Genomic DNA, 19180 nt, shown 5'->3' with positions numbered 1-19180 from the left:
AAGCCTAAGGTCACCCACAAGGTTAAGAACAACTTCAAAAATTTCACAATGCATAAGGTCAACCACAAGCCTTACCACCTAGGCCTTAAGGATAGCTTTTTTGCACATTGTGGACATCCTGATGGACCACCACCACCAATTGATTTTTTTTATAAATATTTTGGTGACAAACATCACCACTATCTGTCTTTTGTAATATATTATTTAATTGTTTGTATTAATTGATTGCATTAGAAAGAGATGGGTTGTTTGTTTTTTAACAAAAGAAGGCGAGAAGCAGGTGATGGAATGAACCACCAATTGACTCTTTTATAGATATAGGAGCAAAGATGATTACCCGTTGTACTACTTCTGCTGGGATTTTGTTGAATCATGAAGTTGAAACCACTATTGCTTATTCATGCGTCACACTGAGACCTGCCGTGCAGAAATAAGTTGAAAACTTGAAATAAAGCATGATCAATGCTAAAATGTAGCCTCTCAACAACAAGACTAATAATTTAGCATAACGGCACAAAATCGAGTGCTGAGAAAATGGGTATATCCAAACAATCTATTGTAATACAACTCCCACCAGGATATTCCAAAAGCAGAGATTCAGGTCCATGATACATCAAGCTGACTTTCCCATCCAGGTTACAAGGGATCGACTGCTGTTTCCATCTTACGAAACCAAACAGCTGCAGGCTAGACTAAAGCATTTGGTCCCATCATACATATAGTTTACATATGAAACTGAACACACAGCGCACTTGCAAACAGCTCGATTTTGATAAATCTTTGTCACTCCATCAATGCAGCATGAGTCTGGTTAGTTCCAGCTGTTGAGCGTTGATGTCAGGCCCGTTTGAGCATCTACTGCGCGACGCAGATCTTCAAGAAAATTCATCTGTACTTCCGATTATCACAAGAGAGCAATCAGCACACAGAAAATCAAGATGTAAGAGGGAAGTCAAAATCACAACAGTTTATTAGTTCAGTTCATACTTGATGAGGAAGTTTCATGTGACCTTGCCCCCATGATGATCCAGTAGATCCACCATACATTACTGGTTTACCTGGCAAATTATCGAGTTAACATAATTAATACTCCCTCCGACCCATATTATCGAAATATTACATGTATCTAGACGCTTTTTAAACATAGATACATCCATATTTCGGCAAATTCGAGACAAGTAACATGGGTCGGAGGGAGTAGCATTAACAGGAGGGTGCTCTGCTTTGTTGTTTCAAATTGGCACCATAACATGAGGTTGAGTTAGTATAGCTTAATATGGTCTTTACACTAATTTTTGAAGTGCACAACAGCACAAGTACACTACACCGGTGATAGGTTCATGTGATCTTAAGATCATTTTTGTCTTCTCCCATGACCGTGACACTACTATTACCATGCTTCACATTCATGTTCGTATTCTCTTCAATTATTGAAGACTAACAACAATCAGAAATTAAAAGACAGCTAGAGCATCCTTATTTCTAAAGCTTGGATCATACACTAATACTTGTGCTTAGAACCCCATCCCAAAACATCTCAAATGCACTCTTATCATCAATAATAGCAAATCTCCTGATTTGTGTTGCCGTAAGTTGCTATATGCAAGAATCTCAAGAAGTTCAAACATTTCCTGTAAGAATATGTAACTTTTCTTTCGTAGCAACAACAGGAAGGTTAGAGCAAGACATCATATGTTAAGAGTGATAGCAGCATATATATATAGCTGATATGGACTTCTCGATTTTTAAGAGTTGCTCTAGGATATCATTATGGTACGGTTAATTAGTTATGCAGACTAGGTATGATATATTATAGTTCAGTTTGTTCCACTATTTCCAGCTTTCTGGAAAGTTCAAATTGGACCCTCTACTGAAAAATCTCTTATTTAACCCTCATAACATTGAAAACCAGTACAATTTACCCTGTTAGTGCTTGTTTGTGTGATATCCAACTGGGTTTCCTTTAAAAAAAACTAAACAGGGTTGCCCAATGAGCCATGTCAGCAAGGCACCTCATAGAATCAGCCAATAATTTAGTTAAACAAACAAACAAAAAAAACCCGTCTTTTCCTTGACTCTTCTATATCCCTTATGTATTTTCTCTTCTATATTCTTTAGTGGATCAAACTTTAATATGCTACAATAATGCTGCCCAGGATACAACGCAAGTACTCAACATGGCAAAACTGCTTTGAAAAGAAACTTCCAGGAGTGATTTGTACTGGCAAGTTAAGGGGAATAAATAATTTCTACTAGATGACACAATATGATTTCCCTGAAAGGCTAAAAGTAGAGGAATGCAGCGAACTAAATTTGACTTTTACTTGTAATAATATCATAAGAATGTAAACTAGCGAGTTGGTTATCATTAGTCAACACAATTAAACTGCCAAATACATAGCAAGATAGTTCTAGGTTTTAAATTGTCTATGGCGGTTCTTGAATGTCAAGGACTCCATGTCTTTCCTTTAATAACTAACATGGAACAATGAAAAACTAATTACAGTGCTCACCAGGGGAATCATTTGGGTCATTGTACGAGTTCATTGCAGCAGCCCAACCTACAGAGATACAATGTGAAAGCTTATTATCACACGATGAATGGTAGGAAGTAAGTTTCGCTGGAGTTAATACATCAGCTGCAGCTTGTAGGACAAATAGCAGTGCCTCTCTGTATCACTATATGAGAAGACTAGACCATAAGTAACTAAACTTGCCTAACCTCTCGTGATTTATAAGCGGATCTATAAGACAAACAGTTGACGGTATGATTAAAATAAAAAAACAACAGAAGAAAAGAACTTCTATCACTGAATGACAGAAACTCTACCAGCAGTTAAAACTTAAAAGGATGTCATGGTATGTAGTCTTGCTGAGAAACATACGGTCACTGAGAAGCTGTGCAGCCTCACTAGCAGAACATCCCTCCAAGGGCACTAATCTTGATTGACCGAAATCATTCTGAGAAGTGCTGACAAAAGCATCATGATGGATAATTGGAGGAAGATTCTTTAGTGAAGGAACATGGCTTTTCTCCCCATCATTGTTGTATGAATAGTTGGCTTTCTCAGCCCTATCTGTTTGATGAACAAAAAATTCAAGTGTCCCGAATGTTAGCTAAACTTAAACATACAGAATGAGCACAAGAAAAAACATACGAGGAACAGACAAGCCAGCAGAAGTTTATTGGAAATGAACAAATGTAAGTGGAGACATCTCTATGGTAGGAGTTTCTGAGAAACTTTAAGAGACGACCATGTAAGTAAAACAAAAACATCAAACACCATTTTTACTTGGCTTCTGGCCCTCCGAGAAACACCATTTTTACTTATAAATTGACTAACTATAGAGATTACTATATTATGGTTGCAATTTGCAGAGACAACTTACATAAGATGTGAGACTGTTACCGAGTGCCGTATTGGCATTTTTGAATTCAAAAGCAAAAATACTTCTAGACAAATTTTGAAAAACAGTAATTGATACCATAACACCAAGCAACTGTATCAGATCATATTGAGTTATTGACAAATTGGTGAGACCGTATGCAGACCCAACACACAGCAAAAGAAAAACATAGCAATTGCCTATGAAATCTAAGTAATTGTATCTAAATGATATGTACCTCCAGCCTTGCGCCGATTGTTTGCACGATTCCTAAACCACATTAGGAGTAACACAGCCATCAGCAAGCAGGTCATATCCACAAATATGTAGTAAGATAAAAGGCTAACAATGCAGACAACAGAACAATGCATTTCAAGTACAGATTTCAAACAACATACAGATACTAAGAACTGCACATATCACAGTATTAGTTCAGAAATATTAGAAATAGAACTAAGAACAACTGCCCAAAGCATCAATGTGGTGAACTGAATGCAGTAGCTGCTCCAGCAAGCCTACTTCATTTTCATGTTGAACTATTTCTAACCATGATTGTGAAATATCAGTGACTCAAGAACAACTGCTCCCTCAGTCCCATATTAAGTGCCGAAATATTACATGTATCTAGAAGTATTTTAGTACTCCCTCCGTTCCATAATTCTTGTCTCAAATTTGCCCAAATATGGATGTATCTATTCCAAAAAAGCGTCTAGATACATGTAATATTTCGACAAGAATTATGGAACGGAGGGAGTATATAGATAAGTCAAGTTTAGACAAATTTGAGTCACTTAATATGGGACGGAGGGAGTATAACATTTAAGTTTGAAGGACGTGGGAAAAATGGATGCTGATTGGCTGTGGTGTTGACAACGTCGTGTGGAGTGAACTGCTACTGTGGACATGTCCTCAAGCTCTGATATGCCGGTGAGTGCCCACTTCGAGGATTGGTGGCAAGAAGCAAGAGAAATGCAGACGACTCGGACAAGAAAGGGTGTTGAAAAGCCTCATTATTTTGGTCACTTTGCAGCTTTGGAAAGAGAAACAAGAATGGTTTCAACAATGATGCTACTCTCATGCAAGACCTCATGAATTGTGCAAGCGGATTTTTAGGTTTTGGGCCGTTGCCACAGATAAGGAGCTCGGGGCTCTTAGGTCTAGTTCTTTCTGGCCTCCTAGGTTTATTTTACGGTCAGGTTGCTCCGATTTATTTTGTTTGTTCCTTTGGCTTTTGAGACTTTGTAAAAACTTTTGTCCTATCTTAATACACTGACAAGTAACTCTCCTGTGGGTGGTTCTAAAAAAAATGGAGCCAAATAATGTGCAAGGAGACTTTATGTCAAGGTATGCATCAACTTTCTCCAAGGCATATGACTGCATGTGCAAGTGTCGCTAAGCCAGGTTGCTTCAAGTTGATATCCACACTAGAGTCACCCTTCACCGGCTATATCCACAAATTAGGCCGCCACAAACCATGTGTAAACCACCCAAAATGTGGTCATGATGCTTGACCAAACTAAACAAATTCATCTTGAGGCAAAAAGTTAGCTAGCAAGCGTCATATACCTATTGATAAGCTACACCAGCATGCCAAGAGACACTAAGAGATTAAAAATGGTGGCTTTACTAGTGATAAAGATATGTATAGCTTATATGTAGCATGTGCCGAAACGGCTAGACCTCTTCCATTGCACACACTATGAGCTATCAGAAAGCCAGCGTCCAACCCCAAAAACAGAAAGCAAAAAAGTCACTTTGTATTCAAATTAGTTGACAAAAGTCACAGGACACATGTTCGCAGGTGCTGCCACAGATCACACCCATTAAGCAGCTCAAAAATAGCTACATAGCGCCCAAATCCAAGGATAATGAGAGCGGCGCACCGCCAAATTCCAGGCTAATCCCAACCAAATCAGCACAGGGAATGTCCTAAAGCGTAACAGCCACCCTAATCCCAAAGAAATGGCCCGAATCCAACGCAAGCAGCTCCATGCTTCCTCAGCGGAAGTAGCCCAGATCACCAAGAAACCACCTCATCTCGCAGAAGATGCGGCCGGGCCAAGGTCCAATCTTACGCTCGGAATACGATTCCCGGTAAGCGCGCCCCGAATCGAAAAAATGCAAGAAACTGCACAGGTCTCGATCGAAAGAGAGTTTTTTTTTTCATTCAGAAAAGGAGGTAAGCGTCGAAGCAGAGGTGAATGCGAAGGAGGGTTTGACCTGTGCACGGGAGGCGTGTATCGCTTGATGCCGTCCGGGTTGCTATCCGCCATCGCACCAGCTCGGCACCGGGCAGGCCGCGGAGGAAGCAACAAGGAGAGGAGGAGGGAGGGGTGGTGGGTGGCAGGGCGGTGTTCCTTCCTCCTCCTGCCTGCCCCCCCTCTCTCTTTCTTCTTCGCCCTCTGTGTCCTGAAGAGAGATGTCAAAGAAACAAGGAGGTCTGGAGGAGGAGCGAACAGGCGGAGATTTTTGGGGCTGCTGCCTGGGCCCCGGCTCGGCTGCGGCCTGTGGGTGGCCTCAGGGTGAACTCAAACAGGGGAAAATATCATCTGCTCCCACCCCTTTAGCACTTCTATTTTTTTTTTAAAATCGAAATAAATTGATTGTTTTCACAAGACATGTGTCTACGAACTTACAAAGTTTCAAATCCAAATTCATCATATGCATGGAGAAACAAAAAAGACAAATCCGGACGTAAATAAGTCACAAAAGGACAAAAGCAAAAGACAAAATTTCTGGCACTATTCATGTTTGCATTTGTCTTTTTTTTCTCGCTATGTATAATAAATTTATAATTAAAATTTATGGCAACGGAGACACATACCTTATGGACCTACTCAATTCATTTCGACATTTTTGAAAAAAAAATTGAGTTGCTACCTTGTGTTGGTAGAACGATCTCTCCGTCCGGGAACGGGTAACTTGGATATGTTTACATTTGTATGTATCTAGACATATTTTAGTGTATAGATACATGTGAATCTAGATAAATTTAGGTCACTTATTTTCGAAAAGAGTGAATATAACCAAAGATCAAGGCTCCTAGAACCGCGGCGGATTTTGAGGTAGTTGCGTGGGCCCGCGAGCGTGTTAGAGAAAGTGCGATATCTTTGCGCACTCGTGTCTTTGTTCTAAGAATTTTTTTGTGGTTGACAACTACGATTCGGAGTTGATTCGTGGCATGATTTGTTTGATTGTGGAGATTTCTGAGGGCTGATATGTGCCCCTAGGTGTCATTGGCAAAGCATGAGAACTTTGTGCACTGACGTATCTTTTTCGAGAAACTGTTGCTGACGGTTGGGGCCCGTGAAATTGCATCGTTGCATGATTGCTTCATTTGCGTGGATTAGGGGGTTGTTGTGTGGCCCCTCGACTGTGCGTGGAGAAACCGCAAGACATTTTGTGCGTTGATGTCCTTGTTCCAGAAAATTGTTGTCGACAACTAAACCCTACGGAATTACGTGGAGATTTTTTAGGGCTACTGTGTGCCCTCAGGTGCGGGTGGGGAAGCGCGAGAGCTTTGTGCGATGATGTCTCTGTTCTGGTAAACCATTGTCGTCGACGATTGGGGTTGCGGAACTACATTGTGGCATGATTGCTTCGTCTGCAGAGATTTTGGGGGCTGCTGCGTGAGCCCCCCCTAGTGTGGGTGAGGAAAGTGCGAGAGCTTTGCGCATTGAGTTTATTTGTTCTAGGAAATTGTTGTCGCTGACAAGTGGGGCCTGAGAAATTGACTCATGACATGATTGGTTCAATTGTGGAGATTTCGGGAGGCTACTGCGTGGGCCTTGTGTGGGGGAAGAACATGCGAGATCTTTACGTATTGATGTATCTATTTTGAAAAATTGTTGTCGCCGACGACTGGGCCCTTCAAAATTGCGGTGTGGCATGATTTGTTCGTTTACTAATAGCTCACACATCCATCGTGTTTGGTCGGCAAAGAAACCCTTGAAAAGAAAACAAAAACATTTGGAGGAAGAACCCTACCTTTTTCACTAGATGGCCATAATGGTGCTCTCCTCTTCTTTGGTCGAATTTGTGTCGTCTATAGGATCCCATGACACTCTGGATCCAAAGACGGTGGCATGCACACAAAACCGGGGTGGTCGAAATCAGAGGCAGACGTACATGGTATTCATTGGTACCCGTGTTGTTTTGCTAATCCTGTTTGAAAATAGTAGAATGCACTTAAAAAGTGTATGACACTAATAAATTCTGAAGAGTGACCCAATGATGAGTATATTACTGTCTTCGCCCCTGGTCGGAATCGCCGGGCCAGAGACCGGAGTGGATGGGCGGCACGTTGAGCGTGCGTGTGCAGGGAGCACGGTGGTAGCATGTGGGCATGTGGCGGCGTGATTGACCCTTATGTGGCGATAACCTATCAAGGCAGTCGTACTACGACTTGCATTAAGAATCCTACTTGGAACTCCCATACACGTTCTTAGCGCAAGGCTTACGTGGGATTGCAGTATAGAGTAAAATGCACCGTTACTCATCGAACTTTTGTTGCACGTTCAATTTTATCCTCGTACTCTGAAAACGCTCGTATAAGTCGAGGAACAAAAAAATTCGGTTCAATACGATCCTATACGGTGGAGAGGTGGTGTGTATCAGACAGTTTACCCCCTAAATTATTTCCATTCCTTTCATCTTCCCCCTCCACCTCTTCATCTTCTCTGCCCTCCCCATGACCCGACATAACTTCTTGAGCAGCATGATGGCGGAGATGGTGGACATGGGCGGCACCGTGAGGTCGTCCATCACCAGGTAGCTCACCACCCCCTTCGCCGCTTCGCATACCCCCCTCCGCCAGCGCTCTCCCCGGCCGCCGTAGTCGCCTCCTGCGCCGCCGCGGCTGCGCCAGCTTGCCGTGCCCGTCGTCGGGGCTCCATCGCGTCTCCATCGTCATCGGCTGTTGTGCTCGGTGTGCCGGCAGCCCGGAGACGTTCGTCACGCTCGTCGGGTTCCCGTGGCACGGTGGAGGGGCTGATAGGTCGGCGGCGAGGAGCAGCGGGAGCGCCGCGGAGGGGAGCGAGGGGCAGAGGATTGCGTCGCGGTCGGGCGCGGCGGCGGCGGCAAAGAAGGCGTCCTCGAGGGCCCGTGCGCCTGCGTAGAGCGTGCCCCTCGTCCCGTTCGGCCCCGTGCTTCCTGTCGCAGGCGAGTTGGGCCGGCTCGACGTGCCGCTGGGAGCAGCAGGAGACATACTCCCCGGTGACCATGCCGAGCACACTACCGCCGCCATGGCGTGCGAGCTCGTGGCGGAAGTGCGGTTCGCCGTCGGCGACGATGCGGGGGAGGAAGGTCAGGCACTTTGCCGCGAGCCCGCGACGACGTAGCTACTCGCGAGTCTCCGCCAGGCTGCTGGACACGGAGGCGACACAGGCGTGCGGGTCATCGGCGAGCGCGTCGTCGTGTGCTGTGGCCTTCAATACAGATCCGGCGACGCCACTGGAGACGACCTTCGTGATGTCGATGCTCGTCTGGTCCTGCACATCAGTGAGAGAGCCACGTAGAGCTACGACGTCAGAGGATTTGTTTCTCCGAGCGGCCGTTCTCCGAGCCATCGCTGTCGTTGCCCCACAGCCACCTTGTCAAGCGCCATGCCTCCCGAGACGGCAGCCACGGCCGTCGCGAAGATGGGAGATTTCCATCGGGTCGGGGGTTAGAGAAGATGAAGGGGTGGAGGGGTAAGATGAAAGGAAGGGAAATAAGTTGGGTAAATTGCAATTCACTTGGCCGACAGTTTGTGGGTCTCATGTGTCAGATGCATGTCACCTTAGCAAAATACATAGCTCTCCATCGTATAGGATCGTATTGTACCGTATTTTTTTAGTTTAGTAATCTATATGAACGTTTTCAGAGTACGGAAACCAAATTAAACGTGCAACACAAGTTCGATGAGCAACGGTCTATTTTACTCATGCATCTGAACCCGTATTAGCTTCCACCACTTATCCATCGATCCAAGCCCCCTCCCTCCATCCCTCTCGATCAGGCAATGGATGTCATGGATTCCTTCACGTTGGAGCTCCTCTTGTGCTGTTCAGGGCCGGTCATCCAGGTGTGAAATGAAGTTAAATCTAGACCCTGTTAAAATTTGCTCGTAATACTCCTCTGATCTTAAATTGTTACTAACATTCAACTATACTTTCTTTCTCCGCATGCAAAAAAAGTTAAGAAAGTGACTGTGCCATGGAAAAATGGTGATGAGGTGATCTTCATTCAACTGTACGACAGTACTATCTTTTTTTGCATGTGAGAACCATTCAAGTATACTAATACTTGGCTAAACGCCCGTATCTACGAGAGGTAGACTTTGACAATAAATTGTTTTTTTTTGTTTCTTGCTTGCTTCAGCTGTAGGGCTGTAGCCAGTTGTAACCTCGTAGATTCCCCTCTTGTATTCTTCGGATGCACTCCTACCTTTTGTCAAGAAGTGGCTTGCGCTCATGGACGGATCCAGGATTAAAATTCAAAGGGGGCAAGAATGTATACATGAACCAATCGGACAATTGAGAGTGGGGGCAGCCTCTCTATACTCAAGCTTGTTACAAAAGAGTGAAAAAAATCGAGTGGGGGCAGCTGCCCCTGCAGCCTCTATGTTGGATATGCCCATGCTTGCGCTTTGTCGTGAAATTTTGTATCACTGCTCGATTTTATTGAGTGGCCTTTACACGATGATTTCTTATTGTCGACTAGGCGTGGCCCAAGAAATCTGACTGAAATGTAAAGGAAAAGGTTCCTTTTAGAAGTTGCAATATACTCTCTCTGTTTCATAATTCTTGTCTCAAATTTGTCCAAAAATGGATATATCTGTTTCTAAAAAATGTCTACACACGTGTAATATTTCGAGAAGAATTATGGAACGGAGGGATTACAGTTAGTGTTTGCCCCGACAAACCAAAAGCTTAAGGTGCCTTGACATGTTTCAAACTTCAAATTAAAATAAGAACTCTAGGTCTTTCGGGACATTGGAAGTTCATGGAGAAAATATGTTAGAGGTGCATGCGATTCTTTATTTCAAAAGAACTGAGTGATGCTACTAGATATAATTTGAATAATTGTTTGTCAGCACAAATTTCGCGGCAGCGGCCATATAGGCCAAATTTCAAATTAGTGTCTAGAAACCAAATTTCAAATTAGTGTCTAGAAAAGGTCAGATGTGTATTTAGCACAGTGACGGATCTAGGGGATGGACCACCGTGTGATTTTGGGACCCGATCATGTGAACATCGTTTACAAAATAAAAATAATAATAATTTTGATGATTAATATTACTGGACCACCTGAATTTCCTTGGCTAGATCAGCATGTCAGCAGCGCAAGGTCAGATTTGTACCGAGGGAAAAAAAATGAACATGGCAGAGAATCACATTTATTGCTCTGTTTATTTAGTGCGCACAGACACGTGGTAATGAATTACGCAGTGAGCAAGTAGTTCTTTCTCAGAATAGCTCACAGCCAAAAGGTTCTAATCGCAAAAAGGAACCCGGAATTCCTAAGCCACACCCCCACAAGTTTTCCACTTTCCTCTTCCTCCATTCGATTCTTAACGCCGCTCATCCCGCGGTCCCCTCTCCGCCGCTTGCCTCGCTTCCTCCGCCCATGGCCGCCGCCGCCACCACCACCACGACGTCCTCTTCCTCGTCGCCCACCGCCCAGAATCCGAACCCCTTCAACCTTCCGCCATGGCTCCGCTGCCCCCTCATCACCTTCCTCTGCCCGCCCCCTCCGCCGCCGCCCACTCCACCGCCTCCTCCCCCCCCGCCGCCGCCAGAGGCAGTGGTGGTGGCTCCGGAGCCGCGGCGGAGGCGTCCGGGTCTGCGGGTCACCACGGAGTACGACAGCGAGGAGGCCGTGTTCGCGCACAAGGTGTCGTGCAAGCTCACGGGGGGCCTCGCCAAGCTGCGGCTCTCGTTCCAGACCGACCCGCAGGGGCAGGGGGAAGACCCGCGGCAGCTCTTCGCCGCGCCGGTGCTGGGTTTCTCTACCAAGCACTTCTCCGTGATGTACGACGTCGAGCGCCGCAACGCGCTGCTCCGTGGTGACGCCTCCCTCCCCGGCGGGGCCGTCCAGCTCCGCGCCTCGCACGATGTCAAGGTGTTATTTTGAATTTTTCTTTCAATGTTGGCCAGTCCCTGTAGTTTCGTTACTTTCTGTCTGACGGAAAGTGTATTTAGATCTTCGTTTCACTCACTTGATAAAGTTTTCCCTTTTAGCCTCCTGAGTTTATTCCGCTACTTGTACCTACATGGTTTTTTAATGGCGTTCTGTTGAATTCTCAGGACCAAGAAGGAGAAGTTGCAGTGATCACTAGGTTGGGTGATCCGTCTTATAAACTTGAGCTATCATCGTTGGTGCCTTACAGCGGTTTGGTGAGTACCTACGTTTACATACACAGTTTCTTTTCTCCATTTCTTTGATTAAAATAAATGTAATGTGCACTTGAGCAATTCCAACAAGGTTCATTTTCTACCTTAAAATACATCTTTGATGGCGCAAAACGCATTGTAGTAATGATCTTACATGCCGATTATTCTTTAGATATCCTTGATGCCACTTCATCAGATTGAAATAAATATATAAGAATTAGCTACTGTGTTAAAAACACTGAGTAGTCTTAGATTTTTTTTGCAGAACTTGGTTTGGGAGTTCATGTTGCTGAGTAACTCGCTCTATTGTTTATACTCCTATATACAGTAGATCATGTATGAGCTCTCAAGGCCACCTGTATTGTATTTAAATCAGAGCTCTGTGAGATGCTACTCCAGATTAAATAAATGTAATCATGTGTTGAAACTTGAAAACACTGAGTCCTCATAATTTTTTTAAAGGTTTGTCTGAAAGCTTATGTTGTTTAATATTTTTATTGCTACACTCGTTTATACTCGGTAGACCATGTATCCTAAAGTTGAAATTTAGAAGTTTGTGAATGCTGTAGACATTTATGTTCTCAGGCCTTCATCAACAGGGACATTTATGTTCTTAGGCCTTCAGCAACAAGAATCCGTGAATAATTCTTGCTAGAATTTTGGATAAACCCTGTTATCTGTTCAATTAACCCTCATGAATGTGCAGCCAAGAGCAACACTCCACTTTCCAATTGGTCAAGTTTCAATGGAAGAGAGGAGAAATGAAGATGGCGAGAAAATGTTGTCTGTATATGGGATTGGAAAGTCTGATTTTTTAGATGGCATTCTTACTGCTCAGTACAGTGAAAATGATTTGAATCTAAGATATTGTTATAAGGTGACTTATCTCTAATCATTTATTGTGTTTTTTCTTCGGATTTTTCGTGTTATCTGATTCTGTTAATCCATTCTCTATGGCAGGACAATGAATTAACTTTAATTCCCACCGTCTCCTTGCCTTCCAATGCAGTATCCCTAGACTTCAAAAGGCATTTTGGTTCTTCTGATAAGTTAAGGTCAGCATACTGTCATTGTTGCCATGCCCATTATCAAATGTATCCACTAGCCTTTTTTTCTCTTGAAGTCTCTACAGTGTTAATGCTTCTGTTATCAAATTCTCCAAGTTTCTACTTATAATATGGCATGCAAATTTATTGTCATGAAAACTTTCCAGCATATTGCCAACCTAAAATTTGAACAATGTTTTTCTAGTTCTGCGCAAGTAGGAAAGGATTACCAGCGCGTGTGTTATCTCATGTGTCTTTTTATTGTTAGCTTATTTCTCGGTGTATCTTTGTGTGTTGATTTCTCCCTTCCTTTCAGCTATCATTATAACTTCGACACTGATGACTGGCATGCTGTTTATAAGCATACAATTGGTAAAAATTACAAACTGAAAGCTGGTTATGATTCAGAGGTGCGAGTTGGATGGGCTTCCATTTGGGTATGTACATTATGGCAACTCACTTTTGCTGCATCATCCTATCTCACTTACTATTGGAGCACGTGAACTAGAAAATAGACAGAATTATCATTTCATACTTTCCTATGATCATCTGTTAGTGATTGCATCCTTTCTCTGTTGATTGCATTCAGTGAAAACACAATATATGTGATTGTTGAAAATAAAATAGAATGTTCTTAAAGTAAATATGTAAATGTGATAGTTGGAGTCTTCTTTCTGCTTAATTATGTTCTACGAGGAACTGTTTGTTGTTAAAAATCCTAATTGGTCTGACAGGCTTCAGTTGTGCTTTTCTTTTCTACTCCGTTTGTTATGTTTAGGATATCCAGGAGAGCTCTTGTATTTCTTTCCTGAAGCCTGAAATATGGATCCTCTACGGATATGTAACATTTACTTAAATTTTGAAGCCTGAAATACAAGTGCTTGCTAAGTTCGATTGCGGTTTGGTCTCCTGAACCATCCTTGTATAGCTTATTACAGTGTGTCGAGTTTTCTTTATGGCACTTTGCACTTCGATTACTTAAAGCCACCTTTTATCTCGTGCGATGTATATTTTTGGTGTTCTGCAGATGCACATGTTATGAGGAAATCAATCATTTGATATCAGCAATGTTTCATAGTGTGTTTTAATTTTTCTAGCATACAATTAGTCTTTCACCGAGGCCTGTGGTAATAGGGCCTTTTGAGAATATTAAGACTGCAACAGAGCTTTGTTGTAGGACTGATCTTTAATGGCCAAACCTGACTTCGCATCATAGATTAGTGCTGTATCCAGTGAAGCCATCAAAGCATTGTCTTCTGATAGCTTAAGATACAGACGACCTCACGGACCTAATCACATGTTTTTGGATGTTATAGGCTGGACAAGAAGAGGGAAAAGCAAAGGCTGCACCGATGAAGATGAAGGCTCAGCTTATGCTTCAAGTACCCCAGGATAATTTCCGCAATCCTTCAGTGCTATTCCGAGTGAAGAAAAGGTGGGATCTGTAGAATTGCATCCCCAGGATACAGTCGGTGCTGGGTACTGAGGCTTCGGACAACAACCTTCTTTGTTAAGCTGCGTAGGGCACCGATCGCTACATATTCTTTCAGTCCTTTCTATTTATCATGTTACTTTGGCTTATTGTACATAGTGGTCATCGGTCCGCACCAGAAGCAATCTTACTTCGTGTAGGAAGTGTATTGATGTTAAGAGGGTTGTCATTTAGTGTAATTCCACATATCCAGTTGCAACTTTGTATTTGGTGGAGATTGGTTCGAGACTGATCGTGCATATTTCGGAAATGAATTTTGCTGGTGGGGTGGAAGAAACATGTGTGGTTCATGCCCATGGTACCTCAATTGGAACATCGATTCCGGGAGGTTGGATCATCATTTGTTCCATGCCTATTCGTCATCTTAGCTAATAAAGTTCTCTAGCAACTCATTCTTATCTCATGCAAACAACCCTGCCAACCTTTTCATCATGACCTAGCTCCGAATTCCGATCGTCCTCCAACTGCAATACGCCCGATGACATCTACTTATCCCTGCCCATGCATCCCTGTCCCAAGATGACTTCTCTGCTGCTACTGGCCTTTCCATCGGCTTCCATAAAGCGACCTTCATCCCCGTGCAGATGGTGCTGCTGCATGCCATGGTTGATGCCATGCAATGTCACATTGCCGCTTCATTGTCTCCGGCTCCTTAGCAAAGTTGATCATTTACGAGCCATAAATATGGATGAAATATCCAGTGTAACCGTCTTACGGTAGGAATCAGTATGAACCACACAAAAAAAATCATATTCAGAAGATACAAGAAATTGTAAAAAACAACAACAATATGTTACGAGGGTGGAGTTCTATAAACTTGTAACAACAACAACAACAATATGTTTTATTGAGGTCTCTGGTGTCCCCAAAACTATCCCAGCGCACTCCTGTCTTTTTGGGGCTGTTTAGTTTGAGCTCAAAGTTGCCCTATCAAAAATTTGGTTAGCCAAATAATTGGTGATGGTTTTGCTAGCCTATGAGTTGGCCAACTTTAACCAAAAAGTTGAACTAAAGTTGACTATGAGATATTGGCTAGCCAATTATTTGGTCACCATCCAAATAACATTAAATTTTGGTCAATGACCAAAAAATTGGCTTGATATGTTTTGGTAGCAAACCAAACACACCCTTTGTCTATCTAAGAAAACCGTAGCTGTGACAGATGAAATCTGCTGAGCCTTCCTGTGGGCTACCGAGAGAACATGCACTAGAGCTCGCTGCCTAATTGTTTAAGAACATGTCTGTCTGCCAAAATTTGTTACTTCTCCAGGCCTCATGTTGGCTTTGGTTGCACTAGTTTGTGATGTGCTAAGTTCTTTTGTAAGAAGAAGAAACATGCTTCACCGGGGATCACTTTGTCCGCTGGCTCAGTCTCAAGCATGTCAACCATTCAAATACTACTCCCTCCACAAGCGACACTTAATATGGATTCGCTACTTTATTTGAGGCAAAATGTACAATGCCGAGATAAGTCCAGACAAAATGAGTGCCTGGTTGTTCACGCAGCATCTCAATGTTTGAGATTCCGAGTAAAGGCAAAAAAAAAAAATTAAAAAAAAATCGAGTACTCGAAGTCATACCTGACTTGCCTATATGTATGGTTATATATGTATGTATCTGCGTACAGCGCACTCCTTTGGAAGCACAGCTGAATAGCTGATCAGCGCACGAAAGCAATGAAAGGGAGCCTTAGCCATGAGTTGGAGACTGGCCTCCCCGCAGCCGAGGTGTGGGAGGTCTATGGGGGCCTCCTTGTCGGCCAGTTGGTTCCTCAATTGCTTCCTCACATGCTCTCAAAGGTCGAGCTTGTTGAAGGAGATGGTGGCATCGGCACGGTCTTGCTCCTCACCTTTCCTCCTGGTTAGAATCCCATCGTACACGCACTCGTACGCTTCGATCCATCAGTAAGTAAGGCCTCATTTGTAATTTCACTTTGTCGGTTCATTTGATGTTGCTAGGAATTCGTGGTTTCGAATATCAGAAGGAAAAGTTCATCAAGATTGACAATGAGAACTTTGTCAAGGAGGTTTTAGTAGTAGAGGGAGGTTTCCTGGAATGTGGGTTTCAGAAATATTTGGTAAGGATTGAGATCATAGGGAATGCGGATAAGACTTCTGTGATAAGATCAACCATCGAGTACGAAGTAGGCGATGAGCACGCTGCAGGAAGCGAATCCTTTGTCAGCACCAGCATTTTAGCTTGTGTTGCTGAGGCCATCACAAAGTATATCAAGGCCAATCCGAGCGCCGAGCAACCAGCTCCCAACCAAGCTTCATAAGAACAAATTAAGCATTCCACCAGATCAATGTATGAAATAGTTAAGTTCGAGAGACTTCCTTTGTAATTTGTTAATCAATTACTGCTTACGTTTCTTGTATGACAATTGTCCCAATTTGCTGCCATGTTCATAAGTCGAGTATTGTCTCATCTATGACTTGGATAACGGTCACTAGAATGCAGCTTTGTGGACAGAATATACCTGAAATGCGCGTAACAATTCTTTTTCTTTTAACTGCATATATCTATATTAAGATGCAGGCCTTTTAAGATGAAAAGCAGACATATAAAACTGCGTATGAATACGTGCAAATATGTATAGGACAAGTGTTCCAGCAAACTTGCAAAAAATAGCCTTGAAACAGATAAAATTGCAATGAGGAGCTCTCTGTCTATTCCAAAAGAAGCACCACCGCACAGAGGCTTGGGTTTGTTTGGTTGGTGTCCCGAGCTTAATAACTGGCAAAAATGGGTGTGTTTGGATTGCAGCAATTTGAAAAGTTTCACTTACAAATTCTAACTACTTCAATCATAACTGTTAACAAGAGAATGCCATGATTGGCTGTTTACCATTCTCTTATCCAAGGAGCGTACCACATACAGTTTGGAGATACATGATACATCGGCAGTACGATCACATAAGATACTCATAAAACGCATATGTTTATCAAGGCTGTTGCCTGAATAAGAGGTAAGGCGTACATTATATGTTAAAACTGAAGCTGAAGTATACTGAGCAGATTGAACACTCAAGAACAGCCAAGCATAACTCATGCTTTTGCATCACAGCGAATGACAGTCAGTCTGCATTTGATGGACCTGGAGGCTTCTCCCTGGGATGCTTTGATCCATAGTGATCAGTCAACTGTTTCTCATTGGCCAGTTGTACCTGCACATAGATAGGGAATGTTACATGAAATTCACAATGCCTCTACAAACAGGTGCTTGTTTATGCCCGCAAAATGTGGTCCGCATTGTGTTGTTTGTCACTATTTGGATCTAATGGAACTAGCAAATGAGAAAAACAAGAGCTCATGTACAGTTATACACTATATCCATTATGTTGGCATATAATTTCCTACTGAATAGTTATTCATGCTTTTTTTTGCAGGTGAATAGTTATTCATGCTGGTAGCAGCAGAATTTAAATCTTCTCTCCTACTTTCGATTACTCGTCATCCTAGTCTGCCCAAGGATACATATAGATGAGCGGCCTCAGAATTGCCTAAGTGGGGAACAGGACAGCGCGCATGGGATCGGATCAAGACCCAAACGATCAATCATATACTCAGGCTTCGGAGGAACTGTGCATCATCCGAATTCGGAGGAGATCGATAGCCCCGTGAATATATCCACTACGCACGTACGGGGGCAAGCAGAAGAGACAGGAGATTTAGGAAGAAGACCGCGCTGACCTTGCAGATGGGGCAGATGATCTTGAGCCCAACGGCGCGTGCCTCGAGCTGGGACCCCTTTGCCTTCTGGTTCTTCTCTGCACTCCGCCGCTGCGCGTCGATCTTCTGCTTCCCCCGAGTCATCCCTGCTTCGCCCGTTCGCCGCCCCTTTCTGTCTCCGATCGATCCCAAGCTCCCCCAACTCCGTCCAAACACAAACTCTTCTGGATTCTTCTTCCGTTGCCTTTTCCCTTCCCTGCTGACCACCGGGCTGATCTGGGCTTATCCACCAGAACCAGGTCTGGTGGATGGGCCATGTCGTGTAGATGGGCTTTCAATTTCTACCCGTGGTGGCAGTGGCACCACGTTCAGTTTTTTTTTTTCAAACTAAGGGCCTCTTTGGATCATGGTATTTTTGAAGGGAAAATGGAGAATTCCAATCCTAAGGAATAATTCCTACAGATACCATTTGGATCATAGGATTTGCACCAAAGGAATTTCATGGGATAGGAAATTTTCCTCCAAATTTTGGAGAAATCCAAGCATGAGGTCTAACCTCTTTGAAATTTTCTTCGAAAGTTCCAATGCATTTCCTCTCTATCTCTCTCCTCTCTTATTCCATCTAATCTCAAAAATCTTATATTTTTTCCTATAGAACATCCAAACATTCTTTTATAACAATTCCTATGTTTTGAATCACTATAGTATTCAAAATGGCATGGCATTCCAATCCTATGTTTTTCCTATTCCTATGTTTTTGCAATCCTATAATTCAAAGAGGCCCTAAAAATATAATGGACGGGTCAGTTACCATCTAGGGCATCTCCAAGGCACCCATCCATTCAGGGTTTATGGACCAAAATGCAATCTAATAAGGACCCCATTTATCCAAGACGTGTCCATTTCTCCCACTTCTTCCGCAAATTTGGAGAGAGAATGAGGAGTGTCCGTTTGGCCCAACGTCATAAACAAATGACGAGGAAAAATGTGGCCTCCCATTTGACAACATGCTATTTTGTTCACCTCCATTTGTCCAAACATCTCTCAAATGAACAAATGTGGATTCACCCTTAGAGATGCCTTTAGCATGTTTCCGTCATCTCCGAGTACCAGTTCGGCATCAGGAATGAGAAGAATCATGGATTATTGAGTGGCAAGTAGTTTGTACATCTTATTTGCAAGTTTTTCTATCTTTGACGACGATGTCCT

General features: G+C 43.2%; 3 protein-coding genes and 1 pseudogene across 3 annotated transcripts; 2 read left to right on the top strand and 2 right to left on the bottom strand.

The window, feature by feature from the left end:
- Positions 1-480: 480 nt before the first annotated feature.
- On the bottom strand, positions 481-5835 carry LOC100845319. The gene is made up of 6 exons (XM_003575282.4): positions 5608-5835; positions 3626-3657; positions 2886-3077; positions 2514-2561; positions 988-1058; positions 481-889 (listed from the first exon to the last, which is right to left on the bottom strand). Exons 1-6 carry the CDS (start codon positions 5658-5660, stop codon positions 812-814), a joined length of 474 nt encoding a protein of 157 aa, XP_003575330.1. The 5' UTR covers positions 5661-5835; the 3' UTR covers positions 481-811.
- Positions 5836-7882: 2047 nt separating this feature from the next.
- Positions 7883-8649, bottom strand: LOC112271836 (annotated as a pseudogene).
- A 2228-nt stretch (positions 8650-10877) lies between these two features.
- LOC100845008 (outer envelope pore protein 37, chloroplastic) lies at positions 10878-14577 on the top strand. The gene is made up of 6 exons (XM_003575281.4): positions 10878-11490; positions 11676-11765; positions 12469-12639; positions 12723-12817; positions 13125-13245; positions 14125-14577. Exons 1-6 carry the CDS (start codon positions 10996-10998, stop codon positions 14254-14256), a joined length of 1104 nt encoding a protein of 367 aa, XP_003575329.1. The 5' UTR covers positions 10878-10995; the 3' UTR covers positions 14257-14577.
- Positions 14578-15949: 1372 nt separating this feature from the next.
- On the top strand, positions 15950-16716 carry LOC100833598 (S-norcoclaurine synthase). The gene is made up of 2 exons (XM_003572657.4): positions 15950-16160; positions 16259-16716. The coding sequence occupies exons 1-2, from the start codon at positions 15977-15979 to the stop codon at positions 16576-16578; spliced, it is 504 nt and encodes a 167-aa protein (XP_003572705.1). The 5' UTR covers positions 15950-15976; the 3' UTR covers positions 16579-16716.
- The last annotated feature ends 2464 nt before the right edge of the window (positions 16717-19180 follow it).

The sequence above is a fragment of the Brachypodium distachyon genome, chromosome 3, assembly GCF_000005505.3.
Source record: "Brachypodium distachyon strain Bd21 chromosome 3, Brachypodium_distachyon_v3.0, whole genome shotgun sequence".
Lineage (NCBI taxonomy): Eukaryota > Viridiplantae > Streptophyta > Magnoliopsida > Poales > Poaceae > Brachypodium > Brachypodium distachyon.
The sequence above is the reverse complement of the archived record's forward strand: the minus strand, read 5'-3'. Positions and strand labels throughout refer to the sequence as shown.

Coding starts and splice junctions, on each gene's coding strand:
- LOC100845319 (XM_003575282.4), bottom strand. CDS start 5,660: ATGGCGGATAGCAACCCGGACGGCATCAAGCGATACACGCCTCCCGTG. Junction 3,078..3,625: donor CAATCGGCGCAAGGCTGGAG/GTACATATCATT, acceptor TTCATCAAACAG/ATAGGGCTGAGAAAGCCAAC. Junction 2,562..2,885: donor TGCACAGCTTCTCAGTGACC/GTATGTTTCTCA, acceptor GTATCTCTGTAG/GTTGGGCTGCTGCAATGAAC.
- LOC100845008 (XM_003575281.4), top strand. CDS start 10,996: ATGGCCGCCGCCGCCACCACCACCACGACGTCCTCTTCCTCGTCGCCC. Junction 11,491..11,675: donor GCGCCTCGCACGATGTCAAG/GTGTTATTTTGA, acceptor TTGAATTCTCAG/GACCAAGAAGGAGAAGTTGC. Junction 12,640..12,722: donor ATCTAAGATATTGTTATAAG/GTGACTTATCTC, acceptor TCTCTATGGCAG/GACAATGAATTAACTTTAAT.
- LOC100833598 (XM_003572657.4), top strand. CDS start 15,977: ATGAAAGGGAGCCTTAGCCATGAGTTGGAGACTGGCCTCCCCGCAGCC. Junction 16,161..16,258: donor GCTCCTCACCTTTCCTCCTG/GTTAGAATCCCA, acceptor TGATGTTGCTAG/GAATTCGTGGTTTCGAATAT.